General features: G+C 39.3%; 1 protein-coding gene across 1 annotated transcript; it reads left to right on the forward strand.

The window, feature by feature from the left end:
• The first annotated feature begins 47 nt into the window (after positions 1-47).
• Positions 48-26,010, forward strand: LOC108664331 (mucin-17). The gene is made up of 13 exons (XM_018150907.2): positions 48-177; positions 4,957-5,248; positions 5,615-5,890; positions 6,323-7,154; positions 8,505-8,632; positions 8,891-9,455; positions 9,737-13,698; positions 14,169-14,630; positions 15,065-15,136; positions 16,477-16,594; positions 17,200-17,341; positions 18,156-18,273; positions 19,092-26,010. The coding sequence occupies exons 2-13, from the start codon at positions 4,969-4,971 to the stop codon at positions 19,307-19,309; spliced, it is 7,173 nt and encodes a 2,390-aa protein (XP_018006396.1). The 5' UTR covers positions 48-177; positions 4,957-4,968; the 3' UTR covers positions 19,310-26,010.
• The last annotated feature ends 1,403 nt before the right edge of the window (positions 26,011-27,413 follow it).

Below are 27,413 nucleotides of genomic sequence, written 5' to 3' on the forward strand. Positions count from 1 at the left end.
GCAACAGCTGTTGGTAACCCTGTTCCAGATCTTCAGCTGCAGCCAGGCGGTGCGGTCGAGATATGGAAGTCTGAGGATTGTTTCCGCCAGCGCCATGGTATCATGAAAGTGATTTACAAGGCATGCATCTAACCCCTCATAGTCTTTCCTCTTTGTTGAATAAAATTAAAGCAACAGGTAAAGTTAATCTTCCCTCTAATCTGGCTTACTGATCTGATATGTAAGCAAAGATAAACAATATTCAATTAGTACATTATTCCTCAGTTATCCAAATTCCTTTTGTCATTTGATTTGTGTTTCATATATTTTATGATGTAGCTACTTAATTAATACCTATATTGATTGTGTGTCACTGTGAGTGACAAGGGAATTTTTTTTTAATTAGTCCAGACTCCAGACCAAGGTGACATTTTTTTTAATCCCATCTCAATTGTATAATTATACAAGTTCAAGTTCATAATGAGGATTAAAATTTTCTACTTGTTACTGAAATTTTGCAGCTCTAAAGTGACAAGATATTTTCAATATATTTTGGAATCTCTCAGCCCAATTATGTACTCATGTTACCATTTACAGGAATTAGGTAATTCATCTAGCAGAATTTACATTTTACAGAAATATTAGTTCTAACTTCTAAAAATGGTGGGAAAGCTCTTTTTTTACAGTGTCAAATTCTAGAGAGCTATACAAAGTATACATTAAAGTAATGCATAGCATACTGACCAGCATGCAGAGTTTGGATGCAGCGTCGCCAAAATACGGACTTTGAGCCCAAAATGTTGTCAGGCCCAAAAGCGCATTTACAGTTGAACCTCAGTTAGCAAAGGCTCCAGCCTCCAGTTAAGAAAAAAATTGATTAAAATCATAGAACATTGATTACATTTACATTTACCTTGCTGAGCAAAAAAAAAAGTTCACTTATTGAAAAATTAGTGCATCATTGGTCATCACAAAATTGTGCATAGAAATAATAGAATGTCATATATAGAATTGTGCACCAGGCGGCAGGCATCATAGGTAGAATGAAAAGTAATTGACCTAAACTATCATTTATTTATCCAAAACATATTATGGTTTTCACTAAAACATTCCTTTCTGTTTCAGGTATGTTTTTCCACAATATTTTTAGCGCATTTTCTCATTTATGGAAAAAATGCACTATTGTGCTTGCCATGTCCGTCTGTCTGTCTGTCCGTCCATCTGTCTGTCCATCCTTGACCTCGAGTTTTCATAGACGAGAAAATGTGCTCTCTGTCACTCACTGCAGTGAGTACTCAGTTATATTTTTTATAGTAACTTCACTTAACCCAGTTAAAATGATGTGAAATTACAAGCCATCCTGTAAGTTTACAGATACAGAAAAAATGCTATAAGGCTGCTGATATGAAGCTTGCAGTGAACAAGGTTGTTGTAAATGCTCAATGGCATGTTCATGGATACCGGATACGGTAATATCGCATCAATAATACAGTAATATCGCATCAATAATATGGTATAATCAACTGGGATGACTTCTGCCACCGGTTGACTTCGGCGGCATTTTTTTATTTTGTTTTGCGAACATAAGCAGGGTCATAAACGATGGCCAAAATCACTCAGGCGCTTATGACCTCATTTACAACCCTGGCGTGTATGACCTTGGCTTTTACGACTCCTTTTTTGTTTGCAAAACAAGATAAAAAATGCAGCCGAAGTCACCCCAGTTGACGGTAATTAATGTTTATGTTAATATCATATCAATAAGGGAAAAACAAGTAAAAATCACAGAAAATGTCATTTATTCTACCTCTACATCATCTACAATGAAAGAGGAGGACTTCAGAGTACTGTTAGTAATGGATGAGTACACCCTGCAACTGCATGCTTCAAATGTTTTGAAATAACATGTATAAAAAAAATTTTTAAAGACCACGTTTTTCATGTTTACTAAAAAGTAGAAAATAATTTTTCGGCAGCTACTGATCTCTGTTTGCTTTCATTCTCTTGGTCTTTTGTATTTCAGTTAAAATATTTTACAACATCTAAAACAAAAAACGTGGGGCGCATATGTATTTCATTGTTTGGTGATTACTTGATATGATGAATATGATGGTTCATTGAACATTTGATAAGTGTATTGCTGATATAATTAGAAATAGTGGTTGAATTCAAAATTGAAATTAAGGCATGCCTAAATGAAGATATGCGCCCCACGTTTTTCGTTTTAGATGTAAAATATTTTAACTGAAATACAAAAGACCAAGAGAATTGAACCGTGATATTTGCCAATATTTACTGTTGTTGTATTATAACAAACTTGTAGAGAGATCAGAGATCAGTAGCTGCCGAAAAATTATTTTCTACTTTTGAGTCCACATGAAAAACGTGGTCCTTAAAATTTTTTTTATACATTTTATTTTCTACTTTTTAGTTTTTTAAGTATTTTATTTTCTCATTTTTAGTCCGTTGCTACACACGAAACACGTTGCGAGCCAATTTACTTGACTTGACGTACGTATCGATGATACGAAGCGTATCATCGATATACACAGTCTAAACACGAATATCCTCTCGAGGATGACGTGCATTAAAGGTTCCAACCCCTGCTTGTGAGTTCCTTTAGAGTTTATATGCATGGAAACGTGCAACAAATTATTGATTATTGTATTGTTATCGGGAGCTGAGCTTCCCTAAAAGTTTCAGAGCGCTAGCTTATGGGAAAGTTGGTGAAATATTGATTGCAAGATTTGATCATCACAGACACGAAAGCGAGCTAAGAAAAACGTGGTAATAAAGTTTTATTCCAAGTGTCCCGAGTCCAAGTGTTCGACGGAGCTACTCGGGACACTTTTTTTGTTTCTGGCACCTTACGAACAGCATATGGAATTTTTTTGAAGATGCCATTTGATAGCCCTCGCAAAGAGCTATAAAATGAGCCTAAACTTGTTTATGAAATGTTTCATGGTAAGAAGTTATTAACAAAAAACTCTCTAAACCGTCCCGAGTAGCCGCCCAGTTGACGGTACTATTAGAAAGCTCTTGTTGTAGGCTATCTATTCTAACTAGAATAAAACATTTTGGTTGAGACTTTGACTGCAGGTGGGTGGGGGAAATGGGTTCAACTGATAGATATGAATGCTATAACTTAACTTGATGGCAGAATTGGATGGAATAAATTTCAGTTTCATGGTCTTGGCACCATAATTGAGCTTAAAAATGTGTAATTAAATAGAATACGCAAATAAAATTTACTAGTAATAATAATATTACTAATTTTACTTGTCTCATCTCATCTCATGTCTCAGTCCCATGTCTCATCCCATGTCTTAGTCTCATGTCTCATCTCATGTCTTGTCTCTTGCCTCGTCTCATGACCCCTCTCATGTCTCATGTCTCATCTCATGTCTTAGTCTCGGCAGTAGTTCAGGACCAGCGTACCTCAGGCTCACTGACTCACGGCTGAACTGAACATAAACTGCGCAACATGACATGGTAGAAAAACTGTCAGAAAGGCTGCAAAGCTCTGAAATTTCGAGAGCATGCTCTAAAAACTATGATCTTGATTTCAAATTATCTTTCATTAATTTCAAAATATGATATCAATGTTTACTTCTAGCACAAATGTTACCCCTTGCACACCCCAGCTAAGCAGGTAGACATTTCTTGAAAAAAAAAATGGTGTCAGCATAGTTCAAGTTTTTTTAGTTTAGTTTTTTAGTTTAGTCATGTTTTTAAGCCAACACTAGTGTGCAACTTTTATGTAAGTAAAATTTTTCAACAGGAAAAATATTTTTTCTGCTACAGACCTTAGCAGAGGTACCTACTTTTCCAAAATCTCACTTCTCACACTTTTTTTCAAGGATTTTTTAGAGGTAATAAATGCATGATTTATCAACTTGCTTCATGCTACATAGATAGTAAAAATGTTTAACTTTACACCACTATTTTTAGTTTTGCAATATTTTAGTTAGTTTAGCTGCTACAACATTTGTACAAAATGTTGGAGGACTGTCCTATTTTTACCCTGCCCATCCCTTTTTACCCAGTTTGAAGGTAGCACTCAAATAGAGGAATGGCACTGTTGGCCATCAGACAACCTCTCTTGCTTACAACTGCTATTACACTGCCTCTTAGTGTCAAGCCACAGAGTATTAGAATCAGTTCATTTTTAATTCCTCTTCTACTCAAAATTTAAGCCAATATCTTGTGTATGATAATTCTGGTATCCATGATACGATACTTTATTGGTCTACTCAAAAACAAAATTGAGGATGAGTCTAAAAAAGTCAGTGCTGTGATACCATGCAGCTGCTTGCCAGCTGAGCAATGAAGCTCAGTCAGGCTTGCGCTAGCTGGTCCACCAGTGTAACAATGGGTAAACAATCTTTAACCGTGCAATAATCCATAGGTAAATTCTGTAATGCTATAACACTCAAATCTCTGACAATTTTACCCCATCTGTGATCATACAGTCAATCTTTGGGAATTGTTGAAAGCAGTGAAGACAAAATTGGACATTTTTACCAATAAATGTTTCTGTAGTACCTACTGAGAAAATATTAAATTCAACTTCTAACTAACAATTACGGTACCGGTATAGTCTGTTCCGACATTCAATCAACATATTTTCACTTATCAACATGCCTATTTAATTTTTAATCAAACTAGTAATCCTAGTTATTTACTAAAATCATACATTTTTTTTANAATTGCTAACATCCCTATAATAGCTGCTTCTAGTCTGTTTACTTAATATGATTGAGACTTTACTCAATCTCATTGAGACTTTTTATTTTTATTATGATTGAGACTTATTTTTTTTCTCAATCTGATTGAGACTCATATATGTACTGATCAAGACTTTACTTAATGTGATTGCACAATTTGCCATGTACCATGCATGTTGAAATTTTGTCTTGTAAATACTGTAGTAACAATGTTCACTCAATATACATTTATTCTTTTCTAATCTTGCAGTTTGAAATTGGAATGTCTTGGATCAACACAACTTTTGATGAGAACTCACCTGACTTGGGTTCTTCCATGGATGATTCCTCCATCTTCAGCCAAAGCATCAATGCCAGCTTAGCTTGCCGATCTTCACTTCCTATAAACTCACAGCCGCTGTTTGGCCCTCCAATGTCATCAACAAAAGACTTGTTGAGCCCAGCTGGTAATGGTGCAGCCATTGCATCGCGATGTTCTTCAGTTCTAGACTTAACTCATCATCAGATGGCTGGTTCTTTGCTTGGTTCACCATCTTCCTCTGGTGAGACTTGTAAACTTACTGAATCAGTTCTAATAATTTAAACGTGTTGAATATATTGCATTCTCTATATATTGTTGTAGAGTAATTATAAGAAAATTTTGTGAAAGCATGATTTTACTTCCATGGAAAATAAATTAGGAAACTTGTAAAAGCTGTAAGTATATGTGTTTGATAATTTAAAGTTATGGAAATCAAATTAATTAAACTGAAAAAACAAATTCAGAAACCCTTACAATTCTTACTCAAAATAGTTTCAAATTTCTTATGAAAATTTTAAAATTTTTGATGGTTTCAGGCAAATTTAGCAATAATTTTTTGTTCTTGTACAAAGTTCAATGATTTGTCTAATAATCCCAAATATTGCAGACATTGCAGTACATAACGGCTCCTCGCATTCTTTGACAAGCTCGTCAGCTTTATTTCCTCTGGCATTTCTGGAAAGAGGACCTAATCAGCCCACCAAAAGCAGTTCCTCGGTGCTCTTGGCGCCCTCCGATGTTGGTCCCCTCTCGGATGAAGAAGATCCTGACTTAGTCACCACCTCTTGCCCCATCCCTGACCTCGACAACATGACTGCTAATGAGCTTTGTGAGGATATTGCCTACACGCATCATTCCCTTGGACTCATGGCCAATACGCCAGGTATGATTTTGATGTTTCACACTGGTAATTGACAACAAAATCCAATTTGGCTGGAATGACTGTTACTGAGCTGTCCTGAGCAATGATTAGAATCAATAATTTTCACAATTTTTTGGATAGATAGATTGTTGATTGATTAGTAGTTCGTTTGAAGTTTCATGCTGCTGTTTTAATTTTATTTTAGCACTGTAAATACATTTTTCTTGTGGCTTTTTGTTGTTATTAGAAATATCAGCATTTCTTAAGAGTAACTTGAAACAAAGATAATTTAATAATTTGTGATTTTTAAGCATAGAAATTATCTTGATCTGTAATCTAATGCGGACTACGGTACTTTTTATGTCTCTGTAGCTCTTTGAACAATGTAAAGAAAATATTGTTAAAATTACTCCTCAGAATTCATATGAATGTTGATGAAATTTTTTTTTGCAGGGCACCTGAATGGCCTGGATGAACCTCCTCAGTTGGTGTCTCCTCCCCAAAGTGTAACCCACAGCCTCGGGGATTCTTCCTCCAACTTCCCCTCTCCACCAGAAGTTCCTGTTGCCTCTACAGCAGTTTCCTTGCAGGCCTCTGCTTCATCACCCGTTTCTTCTATTGTCACGATCACTGCATCTTCTCATTATGACTCGCACAAACTATTTCAAACTCAAAACAAATCTGATCACATTTCTCAGCCCCGAATAGCTCCGTCAGTTGCTGATGACTCATTGAACACTTCTATAATTTCATCATCGTCTAATTTATTTCCATCCAGCAATATGCTAAATCAAAGTTCTGAAGCAACGCCAGAAACCCCTGCGATAACTTTTCTGTCAGATGGTAATCAATCTTTAAGGTTGTCATTGTCTCCTTCACAAATAACAAGCTTTGTTTCTGAAGAGAGTCCGCTTCCTAATACAAGCCAAATGAATCATAGTTCATCTCTGTTTAACAATTCAAAATACGATTCCCTGAACATTTCAGCTAGCCTCAGTCTTACGGAGCCAGATACCACTGCGTTACTTCCAGTCAAGGACACAGTTTCAGAATCTGATGACAATACTGCATCAAAAGTGAACAAGTCCTCAAGCTCAGGTAGTTCGTCCAATACAGCCCACGTAACCACCGCACCTACCCATGATGGTGGTGGTGGTGATGGCAATGCTGGTGATGATGGTGGCAGTGGAGATGGTGGTGGCAAAGGTAAAGAAGTTGCTCCTGAAGACAAAGAAGAGGATACCACCAGTCACGAGGCATCGAGTTCAAGCAACTCTAGTCAAGAGTAAGAATATTTTTAGTTGTGGCACTGACAATAATACAGGGTGCGGCAGAGAGGACGAATGGTTTTATAAACGTCATAAAACAGTACATTTTCACTGAAAAAACTTTATTGATGCAATTAGGTTCTCAAAGAAATAGCATTTCAAACAGGTAAGTGTGAAAAATAGCATCTGGCATGTGGTGGCCAAATCGTTGATGCAGTGCTGTAGGTGCTCATGCAAGTTTGCGTAGACTCCCTCCAACACCGCACATATCACATATTGTTACCCTCTCCAACACCGCGCAACACCTTATATTGTTTATGAGTGACGAAGCCCACTTTCACCTAAACGGAATGGTTAACCAGCAGAATTTCCATTATTGTTTAGCGCTAATGAGAATCCTCAACAGTTACACGAAAGACCACTGCACAGCCCAAAAGTGACGGCTTGGTGTGCTGTATCGCAAACGTGCATCATTGGCCCTTACTTCTTTGAAGACGGTAATGGTCGTGCTGTTACTGTGAACTCAGAGCGCTAAACAGAAATGATGACTAACTTCTTTGTCCCTGAATTACGACGGCGTCGTGTTCCAACCCGACGTGTGTGGTCCCAGCAGGATGGGACGACCGCTCACACAGCCAGAGCATCAATGGACTTTGTTGTTGTTGTTGGCCCTCCCCGCCTCGCTTCATGACGCGAGGCGGGGCCTAGACCCAGTTCTGGGGCCAGCCAAGTCGGTCGCCCCAGCGGGCCAGCAGCCCTGCAGCGTTTACGGGGTCCGACCAAAGGTCAATGGACGTCATCCGCCCACTCTTTCCTGGTCGCCTTATTTCCAGGTCTGGCGATGTTCGTTGGCCTCCTCGGTCCCCAGAGTTATCCATATGCGAGTTTTTCTTATGGGGATATCTCAAGGCTACAGTATACGAACACAAGCTCCGAACTATGGACGAATTAGAGGACGCAATTCGCGTGGAAGTCGCGCATGTTGAGAAAGCGGTGTTGGAGGGAGTCTACGCGAACATTCAAGAACGCCTACAGCACTGCATCAACAATTTCGGCCACCACTTGCCAGATATTATGTTTCACACCTGACTGTGTGAAATGTTATTTCTTTGTTAATCTGATTGCATCAATAACGTTGTTTTTCAGTAAAAATATACAGTTTTATGACGTTTTTAAAACCCTGCGTCCTCTTTGCCGCACCCTGTATATCATTTAATTCAGTTCTTTAATGCATAGTATTGTTGATTTCCGAATTATTTCACTACTCATCTTTCACAGGGGGAAAATAATAAAATTTTCAGCTACATTGAAGCATATCAAGTATATACTAAATGTATACGGTACTAATGGGCACACATTTTTTGCAGATCCACTTCTCGCCATTCAAGAAATGCAGCCAATGTTCCTTCGCCAGCTGCTGACGGCGACATCGCGGCGTCTGCTCCCAGAACTTCTATTACTGTTCCTCGTACCTCACTCGTCAAATCAGACTCTGGTAAGTCCATATAATCTGTTGTAACTTGCTTATATCAAGAACAAATTCAATATGATAGATTGTACCCTTACTTGCAAATGGAAATTTAATATGCTGGGAACTGTGGTGGAATTAATCATTTATCTGACTTGAAATAGGAAAAGTAGAGAGATTTGCAGGGCGCAAGGACATAGATTTGTAATTTATTTAAATAATTAGTGATGGAAACTGTGTGCTGGCTGAATAAGTACTTAATCCGTGCTCACTTTTTTCTCGTAGGGGATAGTCAGAACTCTAACTTATCTCCACCAGTCGTGGCACCGCAGTCAACTCACATCTCGGATCTTACAAGTGATACTGCTACCGAAATTCCAGTTACATCTGTCATTATTACTTCACATGACTGCACATCTTTTGACTCGTCTATTTTGGCGGCTGCAACATCTTCAACAGCAAAAACTCATTCCATGGATATTACGGCAGTTGCGTCTATCAGTACACCATCTCACTCTGAACAATACCCGTCAGTGACGCATCCTATCTCTATAGGATCTGCAAGCAAGCCAACATTGCCGGTACGTACCATGGTTACCAAAGCTGCAGTCAAGGCAACTGTGCCTCTGCCATCACAACTCGCATGCATGGTCCCGGCCTCTAAACAACGCTGTGCACCGCAGGCCACATCTTCATTAACGACCAATATTTCACTGTCATCTCCAAAGATGTCTAAACAGCTCTCACATGAGTCGCAAGACCTCTTTGACAGCGAAGACCTCGCGCAGGAGGCTGCTGATTCACTAGATGATGATGATGATGATGATGTGGTGGAAGCATCTCCTACTGAGTGAGTTTTCATCATTTTTTTCCTCAACTTAATTTTTCATTATACGTATTGGATGGCTGTATATTTTCTACAATAAAAACGTGTAGGAAAATTTTTCTGTTTTTCAAACCATAATCCAGAGATTTCATGCTTGTGATTATAATCGTATTTTAGTAATTGTATGTCATAAATATGCTTAAATCACCAAATTTTCAAATCTCTATAGGCTACGCCTTACAAACCTAATTATGTAAGCCGTTGATTTTTGATAAAGCAAAACTTTTATATATGGTTAATTGCAGATTGCAAGCTCGGTCTTCCAGACCCTTGTCTACAAACTCGCCGCTGAGTGCTGAGGGTCACTGGAGGAAATCTTCTCGAGTTTTCAACATTAGCTCCAATTCCTCATCTTCCTCTGTTGATCCTGACAGCAACTCTTCCAGTGATGCCAAAGTTCTTGTTGATTATCACAAGTTGAAGAAAAACAAGGATTTTGAAATAAGCCCCACAATAGAACGCCGTCGGAAAGGCATCAGTGAAGCATACATGGAATCGACTGCAAATCGAAAGATTTCATTTCCCCCTGATTTGCCGAGCTCCAGCTCCCAGCACACAACAGCTGTTGGAAGACCAAGTCCAGCACCAGCGCCGACAGGCAACACAGAAGCCGACTGCACTGTGCCACAGTCATTGGATCAAAGCCTTGAGGTCATCTACGACGCAAAACGCGACTCTGTTTATCGTCTTCCGCCCTTAGCCGATGATGGAGCTACGAGTTCGGTCGTAGAATCTCAAGACTTGCAATTGTTGTTGCCAACAGATTCGCAATCACAAGCATCTTCTGTACTACCCTCTGGTAGTACAGAAGCATTTTGCACATCTGCTGGAGGTGTCGCTTCAAGTTGCGTGGTCCGTAATGCCAGCTCTGAGGAACTCTCTCATCTCCCTAGTGCGCAGAAGTCGATGTGCCGCAACACGCTCAGCAGCAGCAGCGGCAGTTGTTTAGTGCAAGATTCTCAAGTGCCAGTGGGTACAATTAATCCCACTCAGCTGGAGTTGCTACTCTCGGAATCAGAGCGCCCCAGGCTCTCTCAGTCGCCCGAGGTTGGCTTGCTTCTTTCAAATCCTATTCAACAGGAGTTAAAATCTAATTCAACAGGAGTCGAGTCCATGTCAACTTCACTAACAAGCTCAAAAGACCAGCGATCAACAAAAAATAAAGACTTTTCTGTTACTGAAAGCAGCATTTTGAGCTACAATAAGAAAGTGAATTTTTCTGCTGAAATTCATGATTCGTCACTTGGAGAGGAAAGTCAATCCAATATTCATCCCAGTATTGAAATTATAGAAACAGTGACACCAAAGTTCAAGTCTCCTGCCAGGTCCAAAAACCAGTGCCATCAGTCATTGCTTTTAGACAGCGCACCTTCGCAACCTTCCAGTTCAGATTCGTCATCCTCGTCTTCACATTCTAATGGTACGCTTGACCCATCCGAGACTCCTGAGATAGGCGTTGAAGCGCGCAGCTCAGCAAGAGCTTCTAGTCCATCCAACTCTTTGCCTGAAACAGACTCATCGCCCGAAGAGAGGATAAAGTTACCAGAAATAAGCTCATATAATTCAGAGACTTTATCTACTTTCCAGTGTAGTGGCAGTATAATTGCGAAGGCAACGCAAGCTGCTAAACAGAGCGTTATTGAAGCTGAACAAAAGTCAAAGGAAGATCGACTTGCACATTCCCCTAGGAAAAGAGTTTGTCTAGAGCAGGCTTCAAGCTCGATGAGCCTTGATCTTTCTCCGTATGTTCCTGTAAGTGAAACCCCAACGAACAAGTCGTATAATCAAGAAGGTATAATCCTGAAATCTTTACAAAAAGACAATCCAACCAAATCTTCATCTTCTGATTCATCAGGCCTGATTGAGTCCATTTCAGGCAGAGACGTTAGAAGAACTTCAACTCCTAACCAATCACGGATTATCGCGGGAATCAGTCCAAGCATATCAGAGGAAGGTGGAAGCTACATAGAGAAAGATCTGCCAGTCAATTCTTCTGTAGAAGAGATAGGGAAGTCTGGTGAAGGAGCAGTTGCTGTAGAATCAGCAGAGGAGGGCTTGGGGCGAACTATTTCCTCCAAGTCAACAGTGGAACTACTACATGAAGATGTATCCAAAACCGATTCTTTCAAGTCCATCGAGGAGTTGCGTTCTAATGATTTTATATTAGAAGAAGTGCTGGAGTTGAAAGTCTGGCGTAATCGTTGTGACAACAGTTTATTTTATACAAGCGAAAATGGCAATGAAGAGCTCTTTTCCAGAACCTTGCCCTTCAGACCAAAACTCGCTAAAAGCAGCAGCAGCAGTAGCAGCGATAAACGAATGTCTGACGTGTCAACTATCACGTCATCGTCATCAGGATACCACGCCGATAAAAGTTCTAGTTCGTCTACTGGTTCTCGTCGCATGTCATCTCTAACGCAGGCTGACAGCGTTCTGCCCAGAAGTCGGTTGTCGGTCGAGAGCGTTCAGATCGTTCCTTATGAGAATGAACCACCCTTTGCTTTGCCATCTTCCAGGCCATTGAAGAGCAAGTCTCCTCGCGTTCCTGCTCTGATAGCTGAAGAAACGAGCAGCAGTGACGAGCGGGACACGGCGGTGACACAGCGAACTTTGGGCTACGGCCATTTTAAAGCTGGCAAAAGTAGCAAGTTGCCGATAATTCGAGTCAAGTCTACGATTCCTGAACACCCGGAAGGGATTATTGAGACTGATCACTCTATTACCGAAGTTGTGGACTTAACTGGCAGTGACCCTCCAGCTCGAAGAGAAGAACGCCAAGTGATAGAAAAGCCCACGGAATTGAAATCTTTGTCAAAAACCGGAATTGTCAATAAGGGTCTTCATTACGATCTAGATAAGTTTTTCGGCGACTTACCAGATTCTGCTGTTGATGTTTTGAGGTCCGTGCAAATGTCCGAGGAAGAAGAGGAAATTTTTGTTGGTGGTTGCGACAACCAAATCAGTATGCTTGATAGACACGAAGAACAAGCGCGTATGGTCATCAGCAAGATGATAGCGGTCACTCTTGCGCCAAATATTTTAGTATTTGCTAAGTATCATGACCATTACTACTCCGCTATTATCGAGTCGGAACATCCTTCAGGAGGTTGGAATATTAGGTTCACCTTGGATGGCTTCCAAAAACACTGTCCTATTGAGCATATTCTCCCCATCGATATTCTACCTCGCGGACAGCACTGCTTCAGGCGCTATCAAGGCCCAAGTAACAGCAAGTCAATTGTGAGTGTTGATGTGATAATTACAGGGCACACTGTTCAGGACAACATTGTGCTCCATATCGCTGAGGACGCCCAGCAAGCTTTCCAAGTACCACACTCTCATCTGTCCATGAATGTTAGCGACGCTGAACGTTTCGTCAACGCGTGGAAGGTAACGCAAAGCATCGTGTCAACAGGACCTGACGTTTCCCTCAATAACATCGTCTGTGGCAAGCGACGTCGAGCACCAGCACCCGGGTCTCCAGGGTCACTGAAATCCGAAACGACATCCGGTGCTTCCTACTCGCCTGCCAAAGCACGCTCCGTCCGCAAAAAACGCAAGCAAAATTCTGATCCTAATTTCGACACTAGTCTCACGGAGACCGACGCAACGTTACCCGGAGGTGACGATAGGGCGGACGTGACTGACGTAGATGCTTCAGACGACAGCAAACGACCAGCAAAGCGCAGATCTTTAGATGAGCATGAGCAAGCTACCAGTGCTGCAACTCCGGCCAGAGAAGCCACTCCTGTTCGGTCGAAAATGCATCCGCGGATCAGAGAAATTCTCTCGGAAGATATCAGTGAAGATGATCCGTCTGATGATGAACCTTACACTGTGACTCCTAAATCTTCTAGAAAGAAGTCAGTGCCCAAAAAATTATCTCTCAGTTCTCCGAAAAAGAAATCTAGGACTGTGAAAAGATTGATGGTATCACTTACAGTTGATCCGAGTTTACAGTCTACGATAGACGACCAATCTGGTGCAGAAGTCGCTCCAGAAGTATTGGAGAGACTTGCATCTGATGGCGAGCCGGAAGAAGCGAGTCTTGCGGAACCAGATCATCCTCTCAAACGTGGCAGGAAATGCAAGAGGAAAGGAACCAGTCCCTCTCTGGACCCCGCTCCTGATCGCGACTCAAACCCGGCCTCGACAGCTCCATTACAACTCCAGGCTCAGACGCCTCGCAAGCGTGGCCGTCCGCCTGGTGAGACAGCAAATTTTGCCTTCAGATATGCCACTCATCATGTTTATTGTAATTTTGTTTAAAATAATATCATTGAGGTGACTTTCTATATGATTATCGTCAGCGAGACTGACCCCTCACTCAGACCTTGAGAGGTCTTAAAATTCGACATTAGGTTATGCATGTTTTTTTATTTATCTTATTATGTTTTGAAATGCCTGCTTCTAGTGACAATTTCTGTCTTGCCCTTAGTTGTGATTTTCGTCAATGTTGACATTTGTTTTTTAATGTTTAAAAAAAACTTGAGAAAGAGAAATTAAAGTTCAGAACGAGTTTAAAATAAACTGCAAATCTTGAAGTTCGTATTTGGGAAAAATTTTTATTGATGTTTCAGTTGATTTTTTTACATGCTTGACATTCCTGTTCAATCACTTTATAACCTGAGACAAATTTTTTGCATATTTGGATCATTTATGGACTACCTTGTCCAGGCGTCGCTGGAAGCGATTCAAGGACTCCTAGTAAACAAGCCAAACTGGAGACGACATCCACACCACAGCGTAAAGACGAAGACGATTCTCATTCCAAAGGCCCCGCAAAACCGGAAAATGTAACCAAGTTCGCGAGACGAGGCAGAACTCGGTCGTGCAGTTCTGACACTGCCGACGAAGCAGAGGTTTTAACCGCTGCTTCATCCTCACGAGCTGTTGAGTCCATCAGATCTAGTGCTCGGTCTCCTGTAGCAGCTACAGCCGTCGGCCCTGCAGGTGACCGCACTGCCAAAACAAGGCAGAGCCGTAAAGACCGAAGGACAGGACTTCGGTCTCGCCTGGACACAATTGATGAGGGTGAAGCGTCTGTGGTTCCTCCGTTTAGAGAGGAGCGACTTCTCGACCCCGGCACTGATCCCAGACTGGGCACTATACCGCCTAAAGGCAGCCTCATATTCCAAGGTAGGCAATTAACCGGAATTTAGGGGCTAGAGTTTCGTTCATGTGAAATTTTGTTTTCGCATTCAAGCGCGTGAACCTTGCCGCTCAGTCGAAAGCAGAAGTAATAAGCTTGCTAATAAAATCCTTTCTTCCATATTCAGTTCTGTGAGTGTGCTTTTCTTAGGTTTTGGAGGTTTATTGAAAAAAAAAAAATTTTGCGTACACGCAATTTTACTAGTTTCTGGTCCTCACCTTGTTAGGTAGTACTTGTGTGTCTTACTTGTGTATATTTTTGTGTCTTGGTCATTTGAACGGGTGTGCATTTGTTCATCAGAATATTTCATGCTCTGTAAATTTGAGTGAATTAGACTCGCGCCGAATGTATGATAGACCGAAAATAATAATGAATCGCCTATGAGAATTTGTTTATATTCCTGCCAATGTACACGTTTCAGGATACACCGTCCTCATAACGGACTCGGGTGCAAGCAAATCTAGATGCTTCAATCAGGAGAGTGACGATGAAGGTATGTGCCTTATTTGCTAATGATATTTATCAATAAATTCCACTATTTTTGAGCTTTTTCCAAGTAATTATTAACTGATTCCACTCTTTCTGAGCTTTTTCCAAGTAATTATTAATTGATTCCACTCTTTCTGAGTTTTTTCCAAGCAATTATTAATTGATTCCACTCTTTCTCAGCTTTTTCCAAGTATTTATTAATAGATTCCACTCTTTCTAAGCTGTTTTCAAGTATTATTAATTAAGTCTACTCTTTCTCACCTTTTTCCAAGTTTCACACTACTTGGAGGTAGTTCAATAGGGAGCAACTTAATGTAAAAGCGTTAGTTCGTTTTCATTTTTCAAGTCTTGAACATGAAAAGCTTTCAAATTTTGTACATAAATGCCGCGCAAATCGAACAAGCAAATATGTTTTTCCTTAGCCCTAACAATCATCGGTGTATGTTGCGCTATACTTAAGTGACTTGTTACGGAAACCAGGGTCTGCTAGTATGTATAAATCAATATATAATTATATGGTGATGTAATCTTACACGTAGATCAAGAATGCATGTCAGCTGAAAATAATTTAATAAATACGTCTGTGCTATTTACAATTGCTTCTCCCCGTTTTGGCACAAGTTGTCGAGACAAGTTTAGGCTGGAGTACTTTGTTTTAGCGCGACCTTCACTATTTCTGAAAAAATCTGTCTATCGTAATTGCTACCGTTTATTCTTATCAGTAATTGATCATTCTCCATATTAATTTCGAGGTTTTCTTATTTCTTTAGTTCATTAATGAATCGTCATGCTTGATATTCCAATTCCTTTGATTTCACCGCCATTCAGCACTAGACTTTTGATTTCCGACTATGCATTATATTTATTATTCTGTTCTGTTTGCGTTACAGACAACATTCCGCCGTTTGTTATTGTTTATTATTTTGACATTATTATAATATAACATTATATATTGCGTAAATATTTATATAATATTGTATAATTATTTATTATTGTGACGTATTATTATAATAGAACATTATATATTGTGCAAGTTTAAAATATATAGCATATTATATTATTATTTATTATTGTGACGTATTTGCGTTGCAGACGACATCCCGCCGCTTGCTACTGTTTATTATTGTGATGTATCATTATAATATAAATTTAGTTCGTGTGTAAGTATGTATAACATATTGTATTATTATTTATTATTGTGTTGTATTTGCGTTTCAGTCGACATTCCGCCGCTTGCTACTGTTCATTATTGTGATGTATCGTTATAATATACATTTATTTATTGTGTAAGTATGTATAACATATTGTATTATTATTTATTATTGTGTTGTATTTGCGTTTCAGACGACATTCCGCCGCTGAACAGACGCCATCTGACGGAACAGATCCGCGCGGGCGGCGGTGTTGTCATCAGTAAATTCGAGGAGGCTGACCTCATACGAGTGAGACAGGCCACCTTCAGGTGCGTGTTGTGGCCTCAACTGACTTGTCAATATTGTCATGTAACGTGCAGCGGCATTATATCTTTCCTTAGTCCTTAGTATACTTAGTATTTGTTTGGGACATAGCAGTCCCAGGCCACGATGGATCGCCGCCTCTACTCGATAATGTATAAAAAGTGCTAAGTTTGTTGTGAAGACGAAATGTGTTCTCTTGCTGATCACAAAGACGCAAATAGATCTTGAATTTACTCTGTTTTGTTTATTATGAAGACGAAATGTGCTCTTTTGGTGACCACAAAGATGATATTAGATCTTGAATCTACTCTGTTATGTTTATTTTAAAAACGAAATGTGCTTTTTCAGTGATCACAAAGATATTGTTCTGTAAACAAGTTTGAATTTTTGAGGTGGTTATTCCCCCGTAGAATATTCTCAATGATGACAAAAATCTTCGATCACTCTCGGACTTGTCGGCAAAATACAATAGGAAACAGTTTACATCATAACATACCACTCTTATTTTGTGATTGTAAATATTATCTATAAATACCAAATATTAACATGTTAATGTATTGTTGTATGTATTGTTATTGTTAATGTAATAATGGATGTATTGTAACTGCAGTGGCGGAGGAAGGGAGAGCCAAGAAGGCGGACGCCTACTGCTGCTGTGCGACAAGCCGTGCCGCACCACCAAGTACATCCAGTGCCTGCTGGTGGGCATCCCCATCGTCAGCCATCGCTGGGTGATCACAGCCTCTGATATGGTGGGTCATCACAGCGTCTGATATGGTGGGTCATCACTGCCTCTGATATGGTGGGTCATCACTGCCTCTGATATGGTGGGTCATCACTGCCTCTGATATGGTGGGTCATCACTGCCTCTGATTTGGTGGGCGCTCCTCAGAAGTTTATAGATCCTGCATATTGCGATGTTAATAGCAACGCACCCAATTTGCTGGTAGCTTTTCCGTTATCAGATGTAATTATTATAATACATTTGTATGAAATTATAATAATACATTTTTGTGTAATTATTATTTTAATTAAAATTAAAAATCTCTGAAATACGCGCAAAGCTAGCCAGTTGGGATTTATTTCAAAACTCACTTTGACATTTTTTTTTATTTGTTCCGACTTTGCGGACAAGAATCTACCATCTGAACAAAATATTGCCCACCAAGAACTCGGATGTTTAGAAATAAAATTCGCATTTTCTGTCCAATAATTATAATTTTCTCTGCAATGGTTAAGTGGTGTGGTTTATTTGTCGGTGTTATGGCCACGAAATAACCCTGGTGGTGTTGTTTATTTGTCGATGTTGTGGCTACGAAATAACCCTGGTGGTGTTGTTTATTTGTCGGTGTTATGGCCACGAAATAACCCTGGTGGTGTTGTTTATTTGTCGATGTTGTGGCTACGAAATAACCCTGGTGGTGTTGTTTATTTGTCGGTGTTGTGGCCACGAAATAACCCTGGTGGTGTTGTTTATTTGTCGATGTTGTGGCTACGAAATAACCCTGGTGGTGTTGTTTATTTGTCGATGTTGTGGCCACGAAATAACCCTGGTGGTGTTTACAGAACCAGCGGCGCGACTGGGAGAACTTCCTGTTGCCTGCTGGCGTCGACGTCGTCACCGGCGCCATGGTTGAGCAGAGCCCCGGCGTCGTCAAGCATACGCCTGGTGATGCAGTCACAGGTCTTGCTTACATACTTTATACTTCACCTTTTAATTAGTAAAAATTGAAGTTTCATTTGGAAGTAGTTCAATGCAGAATATTTCTACTGCATGAAGCTCAGCTTTATGCCTCTGTCGATAACTTGAGCCTAAAATGATATTTTCTTCATCTGTAGTCCATTCTACAAATGTGCGGCTACATCATGTTAGTCAACTTGAAAATTTCTTCATGTAACAACAGCGAAAGAGCTTACCTTCTGCAACAATATAGGTGAAATATTTCCATTTATAATTTCGTGGCTGACTCACCTGAAGTGTTACAATTTCATGGCTGACTCACTTGACGTGTTACAATTTCATGTCTGACTCACTTGACGGGTTACAATTTCGTTACCGACTCACTTGACGTGTTACAATTTCATGTCTGACTCACTTGACGTGTTACAATTTCATGGCTGACTCACCTGACGTGTTACAATTTCATTGCTGACTCACTTAACGGGTTACAATTTCATGGCTGACTCACTTAACGGGTTACAATTTCATGTCTGACTCACTTGACGTGTTACAATTTCATGGCTGACTCACTTGACGTGTTACAATTTCATGGCTGACTCACTTGACGTGTTGACAGNTACTCCTAGTGCCGTCTTAGTCCTAGCACCGTGTTAGTCCCGGTGCCGTCTTACTCCTAGTGCCGTCTTAGTCCTAGTGCCGACTTACTCCTAGTGCCGTCTTAGTCCTAGTTACCTCTTAGTCCTAGTGGCGTCTTAGTCCTAGTGCCGTCTTAGTCCTAGTTACCTCTTAGTCTTGGTGATGAAATGTTTGTTTTATCGCAGCGTCCCTGGGCCGAGTGCTGGACCGGAAGACAACCATCGTGTTGGCTGACGCGAGTATTCCCAAGCCTGAGCTGGACCGCGCACGGCAGCTGGGCAAGCCTGTCGTGAGCAGCGCGTGGTTCATACAGAGCGTCATCTTTGGCTACAAACTTCCTTGCGACTTCCATTCCTCCTTCAAACATGATGCCCAGCCTGAAGTCGCTGCCCTAGACAACTAGGGTATTAATTTCTTCCCTTATTTACCATCTTGAACTTGATGGTATCTCCCGACTCCCAGTGTGGATTTTTATTAATGGGATCATCCAATTCCGATTAAAAATCATGCTATCACCGCCATAACTGACTGAACAAACTCCTCTGTATCTTGAGATCAATTTTAGGCTGGTTATAACCAACAGTAACTCTTAATGAAATTTTATTATGCCAAGGTTGAACCACTGTTTCTATTATTATTGATCCATCACCTACACGTATCTAGTGTACCGCTTGTTATATTAATCCATATGGCGACGTACAACTTATTTCGGGCTGCAGAAGTGTGCACCGTTATTATTGTACCGAGTGAGGTTAAAAGTGTACCTATGCAGAGTCTGAAAAAGATTAAAATAGTTTCAGTTTTTAATTTTGAAGACATTTTTAATTTTGAAAAATGTTATTACAGGCGTTATAAATGATGGCAGACATTTTTGTTTTATGACTTTTATCAAGTTGTAACTTTTTTTTAATGAGGACGGATCTACTTATATTTAGCTGTAAGAGTTTAATACGGGTTTTGGTTTGGAAGGTTGAATTTTTTAGTGGATTCTCATGAATGACATAACATTATTTTTACCATTTTCTTAGGAAATTACCAAGTTTAAGCCATTTACAATTTTTTTTCTCGACTGTTTTTGATGATTAGTTCTCTGTGACTAATATCTTTATCCTTCCGTGTTTGTTTTTCTGTCGTTCAGTTTTTCCTCTATGCCACGCGTTTCAATTAATTGCTGCGTTTTAGTTCAAGAATTTTACGTATGTCTTCTGTTACGAGGTTAGCAGTCGGCATCTGTTTTGCCAGCGTCAGATTCATATCATTCGTGGTTGCGTGTCTAACATTTTCACCGGTGCAGGAAATATCACATTGTCCTACTTAACAGACCGTTATTGCTTTTAATAAATCGTGCTGCGTTATCGCTGTAGGCCTGTAGCATCAATACGTAACAGGACACACATTAATCTAATTTCGACAGAAGGTTTGTTCCCCAGCATTTTTTCTGAAAGGTGAACTCTGAATTGATTACCGACAAGATGATCTGAGGTATCCAAGAACAATTGAATTATATTCCTCCATTTTTTCATCTTTATTCGTTTGAATAATTTATTTTTTCGTTCCTGGTCCCTGATTTTCTTGAGCCACTTTACGAGGGTAAATTAAATTATATCGATTGAGTTACCAACACGTGTGAAGATTGCTTGCAACAGCATCATAAGTTGGAAGATTATTCAGTGCTGCCAGCATCATAAATTGGAAGATAATTCACCGCTGCTCAGTAAATAATTTATTAACCAAGTAACTAAGACGGTCAACGCTTCGTCATTAGCGCGTACACACATAACAGGGCATTCATGAGTAGACCAATGTTTACAATTGTGCTTCTTGTAGACCCATAGTAATTATTGCATTTTTATTTACTAAAGAAAATTTGCAGCAGTCATTTTATTATCTACTCTAATCCTTCATTTATAATCGATTGAAAATTTTTAATTGATTATCGTTTAAAAAAAGAAATTTGAGTTTTATTCGAATCCAGTGTGTGTGAAGACCAGCAGAAAATTTAATGTAAAAATTTCTCTGTTAGTGTAGAATTTACTTAACCAATAAAACCTGAAAAATACTTGTAGTGCAGTTAGCTGTAAATAAGAATAAGTGAGTTGTATTTAATCCTCAAGACATGTATATACTCAACATTGGTGTCTTAGTGAAGAAATGAATATGGGACTGAAGTCCCTTACGTATGTACAACTATAGTAAGCTCAGTGTGTCGTCTTTAACGTGCTTATTACGTTCGTGATTCTCCGGGTTTTTCGATGCTATTTAATAAGTTTTTGAATTCTGTGGATGTATGATTTGCAATTAAATTAGCGGCTAAGTGTGTAGTTGATTGTAATGGAAATGAATTATTTGATGATTCTGCACTTTAAATGACTGGTCACTCCCCCACCTTATGACCTAAATCCTGTAAGATTTTCTTCCAGTTTTTCTGTTGTTACCTGTGATAGCGTTTGCGAATTGATCGCTTTTATGTTAACATTATCTGGAATATCCTTAGAAAAAAATTATTCCTTCTTCCATAAAATAGGGTAGAGTTTTTCAAATCTGCGAATTTTTTTGGCCAAATCCTGATAAACCAAAATCTCTGCTTTTCCTGTTGGGTTCACTCTAGTCCAGACTTGGTCTAATGAGCCAATCTCGATTGTATTTAAGAAGTGCCGTCTGATCTTTAATGCTTTCTAGGTTCGACTCTAAAAATGCTTAGGATGTACCAACTCTGATGAACGTCAGAAAAATTCGGTACAAGTCTTCGATCATTTGTTTAATTTTTTTTATTACTTTTTGATGGATATTTATTTTTGGCATTATGAAGACTGAAGCTCGCGCTTGATTAATTTCATAGAAAAGGCAGTTTCAAGCAGGTTTCGTTCCGTCATCAAGATTTGTTTTAATAGAAGATGAGGAGAGGAAGGGCCAGACATTTCTGCGTATTATATTGTGTTCTGAATAAGAACTGACACGCAGCATTCAGATTTCTTTCGATTTGTTTTTACAGTATTTCTATTCGGAATACCTTTATGTTGCCAAGGGAGTTCATGTTGCATTTCCTTTTTGGTTCAGTTAGTAAGTGTTGCTTAAATTTCCCTCGATTTGATGTGAGCTTCGTACCCTGTAGTTAATTTTCGAGGGTTTGCCCGGGACCGGTAATGTTGGAATGAAGTTGTTCAATCTTAGATCTCTTCCCGGATTAGTTTCAAATTCATGTATTGTATTCTTGGGAATCGTTATTAACCTGAAAACGTCCAATTGAAGTAAAAATTCTACGAAATGTGCAATGTTATGAAAGTGCCGTCACATTACGGCTCATTCCAAGTCTGTTAACGCTGCAACTCAATTAATTAATTTGAACTGATCCAAGAGCGTAGAATTTAGTGCAATTCTGTCAAGCGTTAAAGAACGGACTCCAAATTTTCTAGACCGAGATCCTATGTTTTTTTCTCGTAGACCTTAAATGTTGAGAACTAGAACGTTCAATTATCACGAATTTTATTTTTAATTGATTCAGCAATTGAAGTTTCCTTCGTTAAATGAACTTGTAAATTTCTTATATATCTTCTAACGGACGCGGGGCTTTAACCTGTTGGATAGACGTAGCTCACTGTTTGTGTAAAGGAAATGACGGGGGAAAAATATTTGTTTATTAATTACCTTCTTTAACCCACCAATGACCGTTGGGTGCTCGGTGGCTAAACTCCCCTCAATGGCTGTAGCAACGTAGAAACCATGCCCCCAAGGAGCAATAGTTACGCTAAGTTGTCTCGTAGTTACGCTAAGTTGTCTCGTAGTTACGCTAAGTTGTCTCTCGTAGTAAAGCGCCCGTGATAAGGCGCTTTAGTTTAGACTTAAAATTATTGCTAATATTATCATTAATTAATGTGCTTATTATTATGTGTTGTGTGGTGCGCCCTCAGTTTCATCGTTCATATCCACGCATTTCGCATTTGTTATGTGTTTACCGTATAAATACTTGAAGGAAGTGCAAGGTTTCTACTTATGGTCATCACACGTGGTACGTCGTATTTGTTCTGTATTTACCGTATAAATGCTTGAAGGAAGTGCAAGGTTTCTATTTATGGACATTAGACGTACGTCGTATTTGTTCTGTATTTACCGTATAAATACTTGAAGGAAGTGCAAGGTTTCTATTTATGGACATTAGACGTACGTCGTATTTGTTCTGTATTTACCGTAGAAATACTTGAAGGAAGTGCAAGGTTTCTTTCTACTTATGGTCATCACACGTACGTCGTATTTGTTCTGTATTTACCGTATAAATACTTGAAGGAAGTGCAAGGTTTCTACTTATGGTCATCACACGTACGTCGTATTTGTTCTGTATTTACCGTATAAATACTTGAAGGAAGTGCAAGGTTTCTATTTATGGTCATCACACGTACGTCGCATTTGTTCCGTATTTACCGTATAAATACTTGAAGGAAGTGCAAGGCTTCTACTTATGGTCATCACACGTACGTCGCATTTGTTCCGTATTTACCGTATAAATACTTGAAGGAAGTACAAGGTTTGTACTTGTGGTCATCAATTGGGGCTTTTCAACGCAACGTTCACTCAGCCTCATTATTGCAGCGGGTGAAAGCATGCCTACATTTTATCATTGCACTCGCTGCTGCTTTCTTATTAACAAACAATCCTCATGATCATTCATATGGATCAAACTGTAAATTGATCAAATTTATCAAAAATCTTTCTAGCGTCTGCAAATAATCGGAATTTTAATTTGTTCTTGAAAGCTTATTAGTACGTTTGTGTTGAATGGAACCCTCCTGAGTATCAAATGTTGTGCCGCAAGTCAATCTCTCAAATATGAGACTTCAGGAAGACTTGTTACTATGTGCCATATTCGACTTGAATGACTTCTCGGTCGTGATAGTAAGTCAAGACTACCTCCTGCTCTTTGTTGTCTACGCTCGTGTTGCATTCTAGCGACGCTGATGGCCTGCGTCTCAACATATTTCTCGACTTCGCTGAGCTTCTCATATGGTCATGTAGAAATGTTCGCGTATGTGCACTTCTGCAGTGTTGGGCATTAATTTACGAAGTAGTTAGTTTTGTGGAGTTTCACTTGTTGAACACTAACTATTATTATCAAATTGGTCTTGTAACTCATCCTGATTGACGAATGATCCTATCGAATTCATGATTATAGATAGAGCTTTGACACTGATTCGTATTTCGTTGCCGATTTCTAGGGATATGGGTTTTTCAATCATCCTTTGTTATAAAATTATTATTTTCGTCAAACTCCAAACATGTTTCTTGATTGACGAGAAACGCTGTTCAGAAACAATTCGAGATGAAGATCAGCTGCGCCGACAGCTGGATTTGAAAGTGGAATGTATGCAGGTAATGTTTTTTTTTATTTCTTCTTTTAATTCCTGCTTCCTTCAGATCGACATCTTTCCCAATCACTCGATGGAGATCAGAGCATGACTCCTAATTTCATTATCCAACCCCTAATTTTTTTAACGAAAAAGTTGCCATTGCTACTCTTCTATAGAAGTACCCGTTAAAATGAGTATTCGGAAGGCGCAATTTGTTGAACAGGACTTGCGGAATAACGCCAATTTTAAAAATTGCGCACATATTTCAGTGTGTAATTGTGGCGGGCAAATGCTACGAATAATTGAAAGCTTGCTTTATTCTTGTTGCCGCCCGTCCCCATCGCCGGTACGCCCTTGCGTTGTGGTGCATTCGTTCGAAAACCTAACGTGCGTACGCCATGAAATTCAGGTACTAAGTTATGAAGCGCTTTTCAAATTTTTTTCGTTTCTTGCTTTACTAAATTTGAGAAAAGCAAAGAAGCTCGGGTTACGTAACACCTCTGAAATGTTTTTCTGAGGTGCAGACGTTCTAGACACACTTTATATTTTTACCTCGGATCCGAGACTTTGATTTTGTGTTATAATTTGACTTTTTGATTTGAAATTGAAGAAATTCGGGGTCAACTTTTTTCTTCACTTGGTAACGTGTACAAGTCATGTGTCCTGAATGCCTGCTTCTCATGTGATGCTTCAGCTCCATTTTCTCTTATGTTCATAACTTTATATTTGCTACCTAAACTCCTAAAGTAAACTGTAGCTTACTTTTTTATTTGTGTTTAATTTCCCCTTTTTGTAGTTTTCCTTATCCCAGAGTTTTTTTAGTGCATGTTTCATGCGCTTATATTATGTACTTGCTTATCCCTTTGGTGAATGCCAACTTAGTTTACTTTTCTGAACTAACTTGTAAAATCTTACTACCACGACGCGATTTATATCTGCACGTTCCAATTATATTGCCAATTCGTACAGAATTTGTTGGCTGCACACAACAACGTACGGTGGTAAGACTGGAGAGTCACGAGGAGGACAAGTGATGCATTGCTTACATTGAGTGATAAGCTTTGATTTCTGAATACAAAGGCACAATTAACTTCAGTTTGTTATGTGGCGTCAGCTGCTGTAAATAGTGAAGCCCCTGGTTGTATATATGTTTTGAAGCAAATGTATATAACTTTCGGAGCCATAACTGTTTTCATGAGCATTTAAAAAATACCAATTAAAGGTGCAATTTTGATCAATGTCGGCTTGTTTTTGTAAATACGTCAGGCACCGGAAAAATATCAGCTTTCGAATTAAGTAGATTTAGCGTAACGTAAAGTAGAACTTGTGATGTAGAAATGACGTTTGGTTCCTCCAGTGACCTTTGGCTTCATTCTTCTCGTATTTTGAGGATGTGGACCATTTTTCTGCAAGTATATCTAAGCATCGTACAATTCAGAGTAACCGCTTGTTTATCAAGTTTATTTTCATTGAGGCCTACTTATGTACGTGATGTAGAATATGTATTATGTCAGTGAATGCGGGTAGTGTTGTGCTGTAATGTTTAGCTCCGTTCGAGATCAATTTCCTCGCTTCTTTTTCTTATCAAATTCCTCGACCCAAATTTACATCAAACTGTAAGCGAAAGTATACCTGATACCTTAAATGTCGTCTGGCGAACTGGATTCTCGAAGAGTTCCAAGCATTTACTGTTTTTATTTGTAGCTTTGAACATATCGCTTAATTGTTCCATGCAGTACACAGTAAATAAAATGCTCTTGCTTTGTTTAGAAGTTTGTTTATCACGTATTATATGTTTTCCAACATTTCCTAATTGAAAGGGATGATCGTGGTTCAAGTGCAGTTCTTCCCCACTTACTATTATGGGTGAAAAATAGCATAGTTCCGCATCTCCGATCAAGCTTTATCAAATTAATAATGGAGCACTCGAACCTAAATGTTCTCTTTTAAATAGACTATAGAGTGACAGCGGTTGTAGATTCTGAAGAAAAACTCTTAATATTTTTATCGGCCTATCAGTGGTTAATAAAACTCGTTCATATAAGGATTTTCTGTCTAGTGTCAGCTTGCAACTTCGTAAATGCGTTCCGTGGGGAAGAAAGAATATAGCTTTTTACAAAATAACTTGTATATTCCTATGCGATGATGGATTGTAAAGGTTTGTAGATAGTGCATCCACTGACTGGCTAGATCTATAGTATCTTCAATGAGAATTAAGGGTCGTACGACCGAGATGATGAGAGCTGAGATTGTCGGTTAATATAAAAGAAAGGACCTTATTCGGAGCGATAAGAATTGGGAAACTTTTCTATCTAACTAGGCACAGAACTCTGGTCTGGTGAAAATACCTCAATATTATGAGTCAGGTCCCAGCGATGGTGCGAAATCGTGGGACAGTAAAAAAAACTCCGGCAAAAATTAGGGTAACTTGTACGGCAAAAAATGAGTGTGTCTTTATAACTTTGAGAATTCACATCGGTGAACTATTTTTATATGTTCGTCTCTGGATAAGAATATAATGGAACTTGTTCAAATAATCTCGATAGTTGTGGTTACACCTAAAGAAAAAAACTCCAAGCGTCAACATAATCATATTAGTAAGTAAATTACCAGACCGGGTACGCAGCCGTGCACCAATAAATTTGTGCACCAATCAGCCTTGAAAGGAACGCCTAGCATATATCCGGATGACCACCAATCAGCCGCGGATTAAGCCATCCGTCGGTAACCAGCCCGTGACATCATCTTGCTTTAAATATTAGGAGCTTTACGCCACAATATTCTGAAGCGAATAGCCCAGAGAGTAATGGTTGTCTCTTATACACATCTAGATGTGTATAAGAGACAGTGAGTGCAGTGCTGTTGTGCAGTGATATTTTGTGTTGCAATGTGTTGTGTTGTTAATACCATATTGTTAGTGTTACCATATTTTGTGTTATTCGCTTGTGTCGATCATTAGGCATCGGCCACTTTGATCGCAGAGAGCGCTCATCAGTGTTGATCATTGGGCATCAGCTAAACCGACCGTAAATCGCGTGCGCTTGTGTCGATCATTAGGCATCGGCCACTTTGATTGCAAAGAGCACGCATCAGTGTTGATCATTTGGCATCGGCTAAACCGATCGTAAATCGCGTGCGCTTGTGTCGTTCATTAGGCAACGGCCACTT

The sequence above is a fragment of the Hyalella azteca genome, unplaced genomic scaffold (assembly GCF_000764305.2).
Source record: "Hyalella azteca isolate HAZT.00-mixed unplaced genomic scaffold, Hazt_2.0.2 contig16633, whole genome shotgun sequence".
NCBI classification, from domain to species: Eukaryota; Metazoa; Arthropoda; class Malacostraca; order Amphipoda; family Hyalellidae; genus Hyalella; species Hyalella azteca.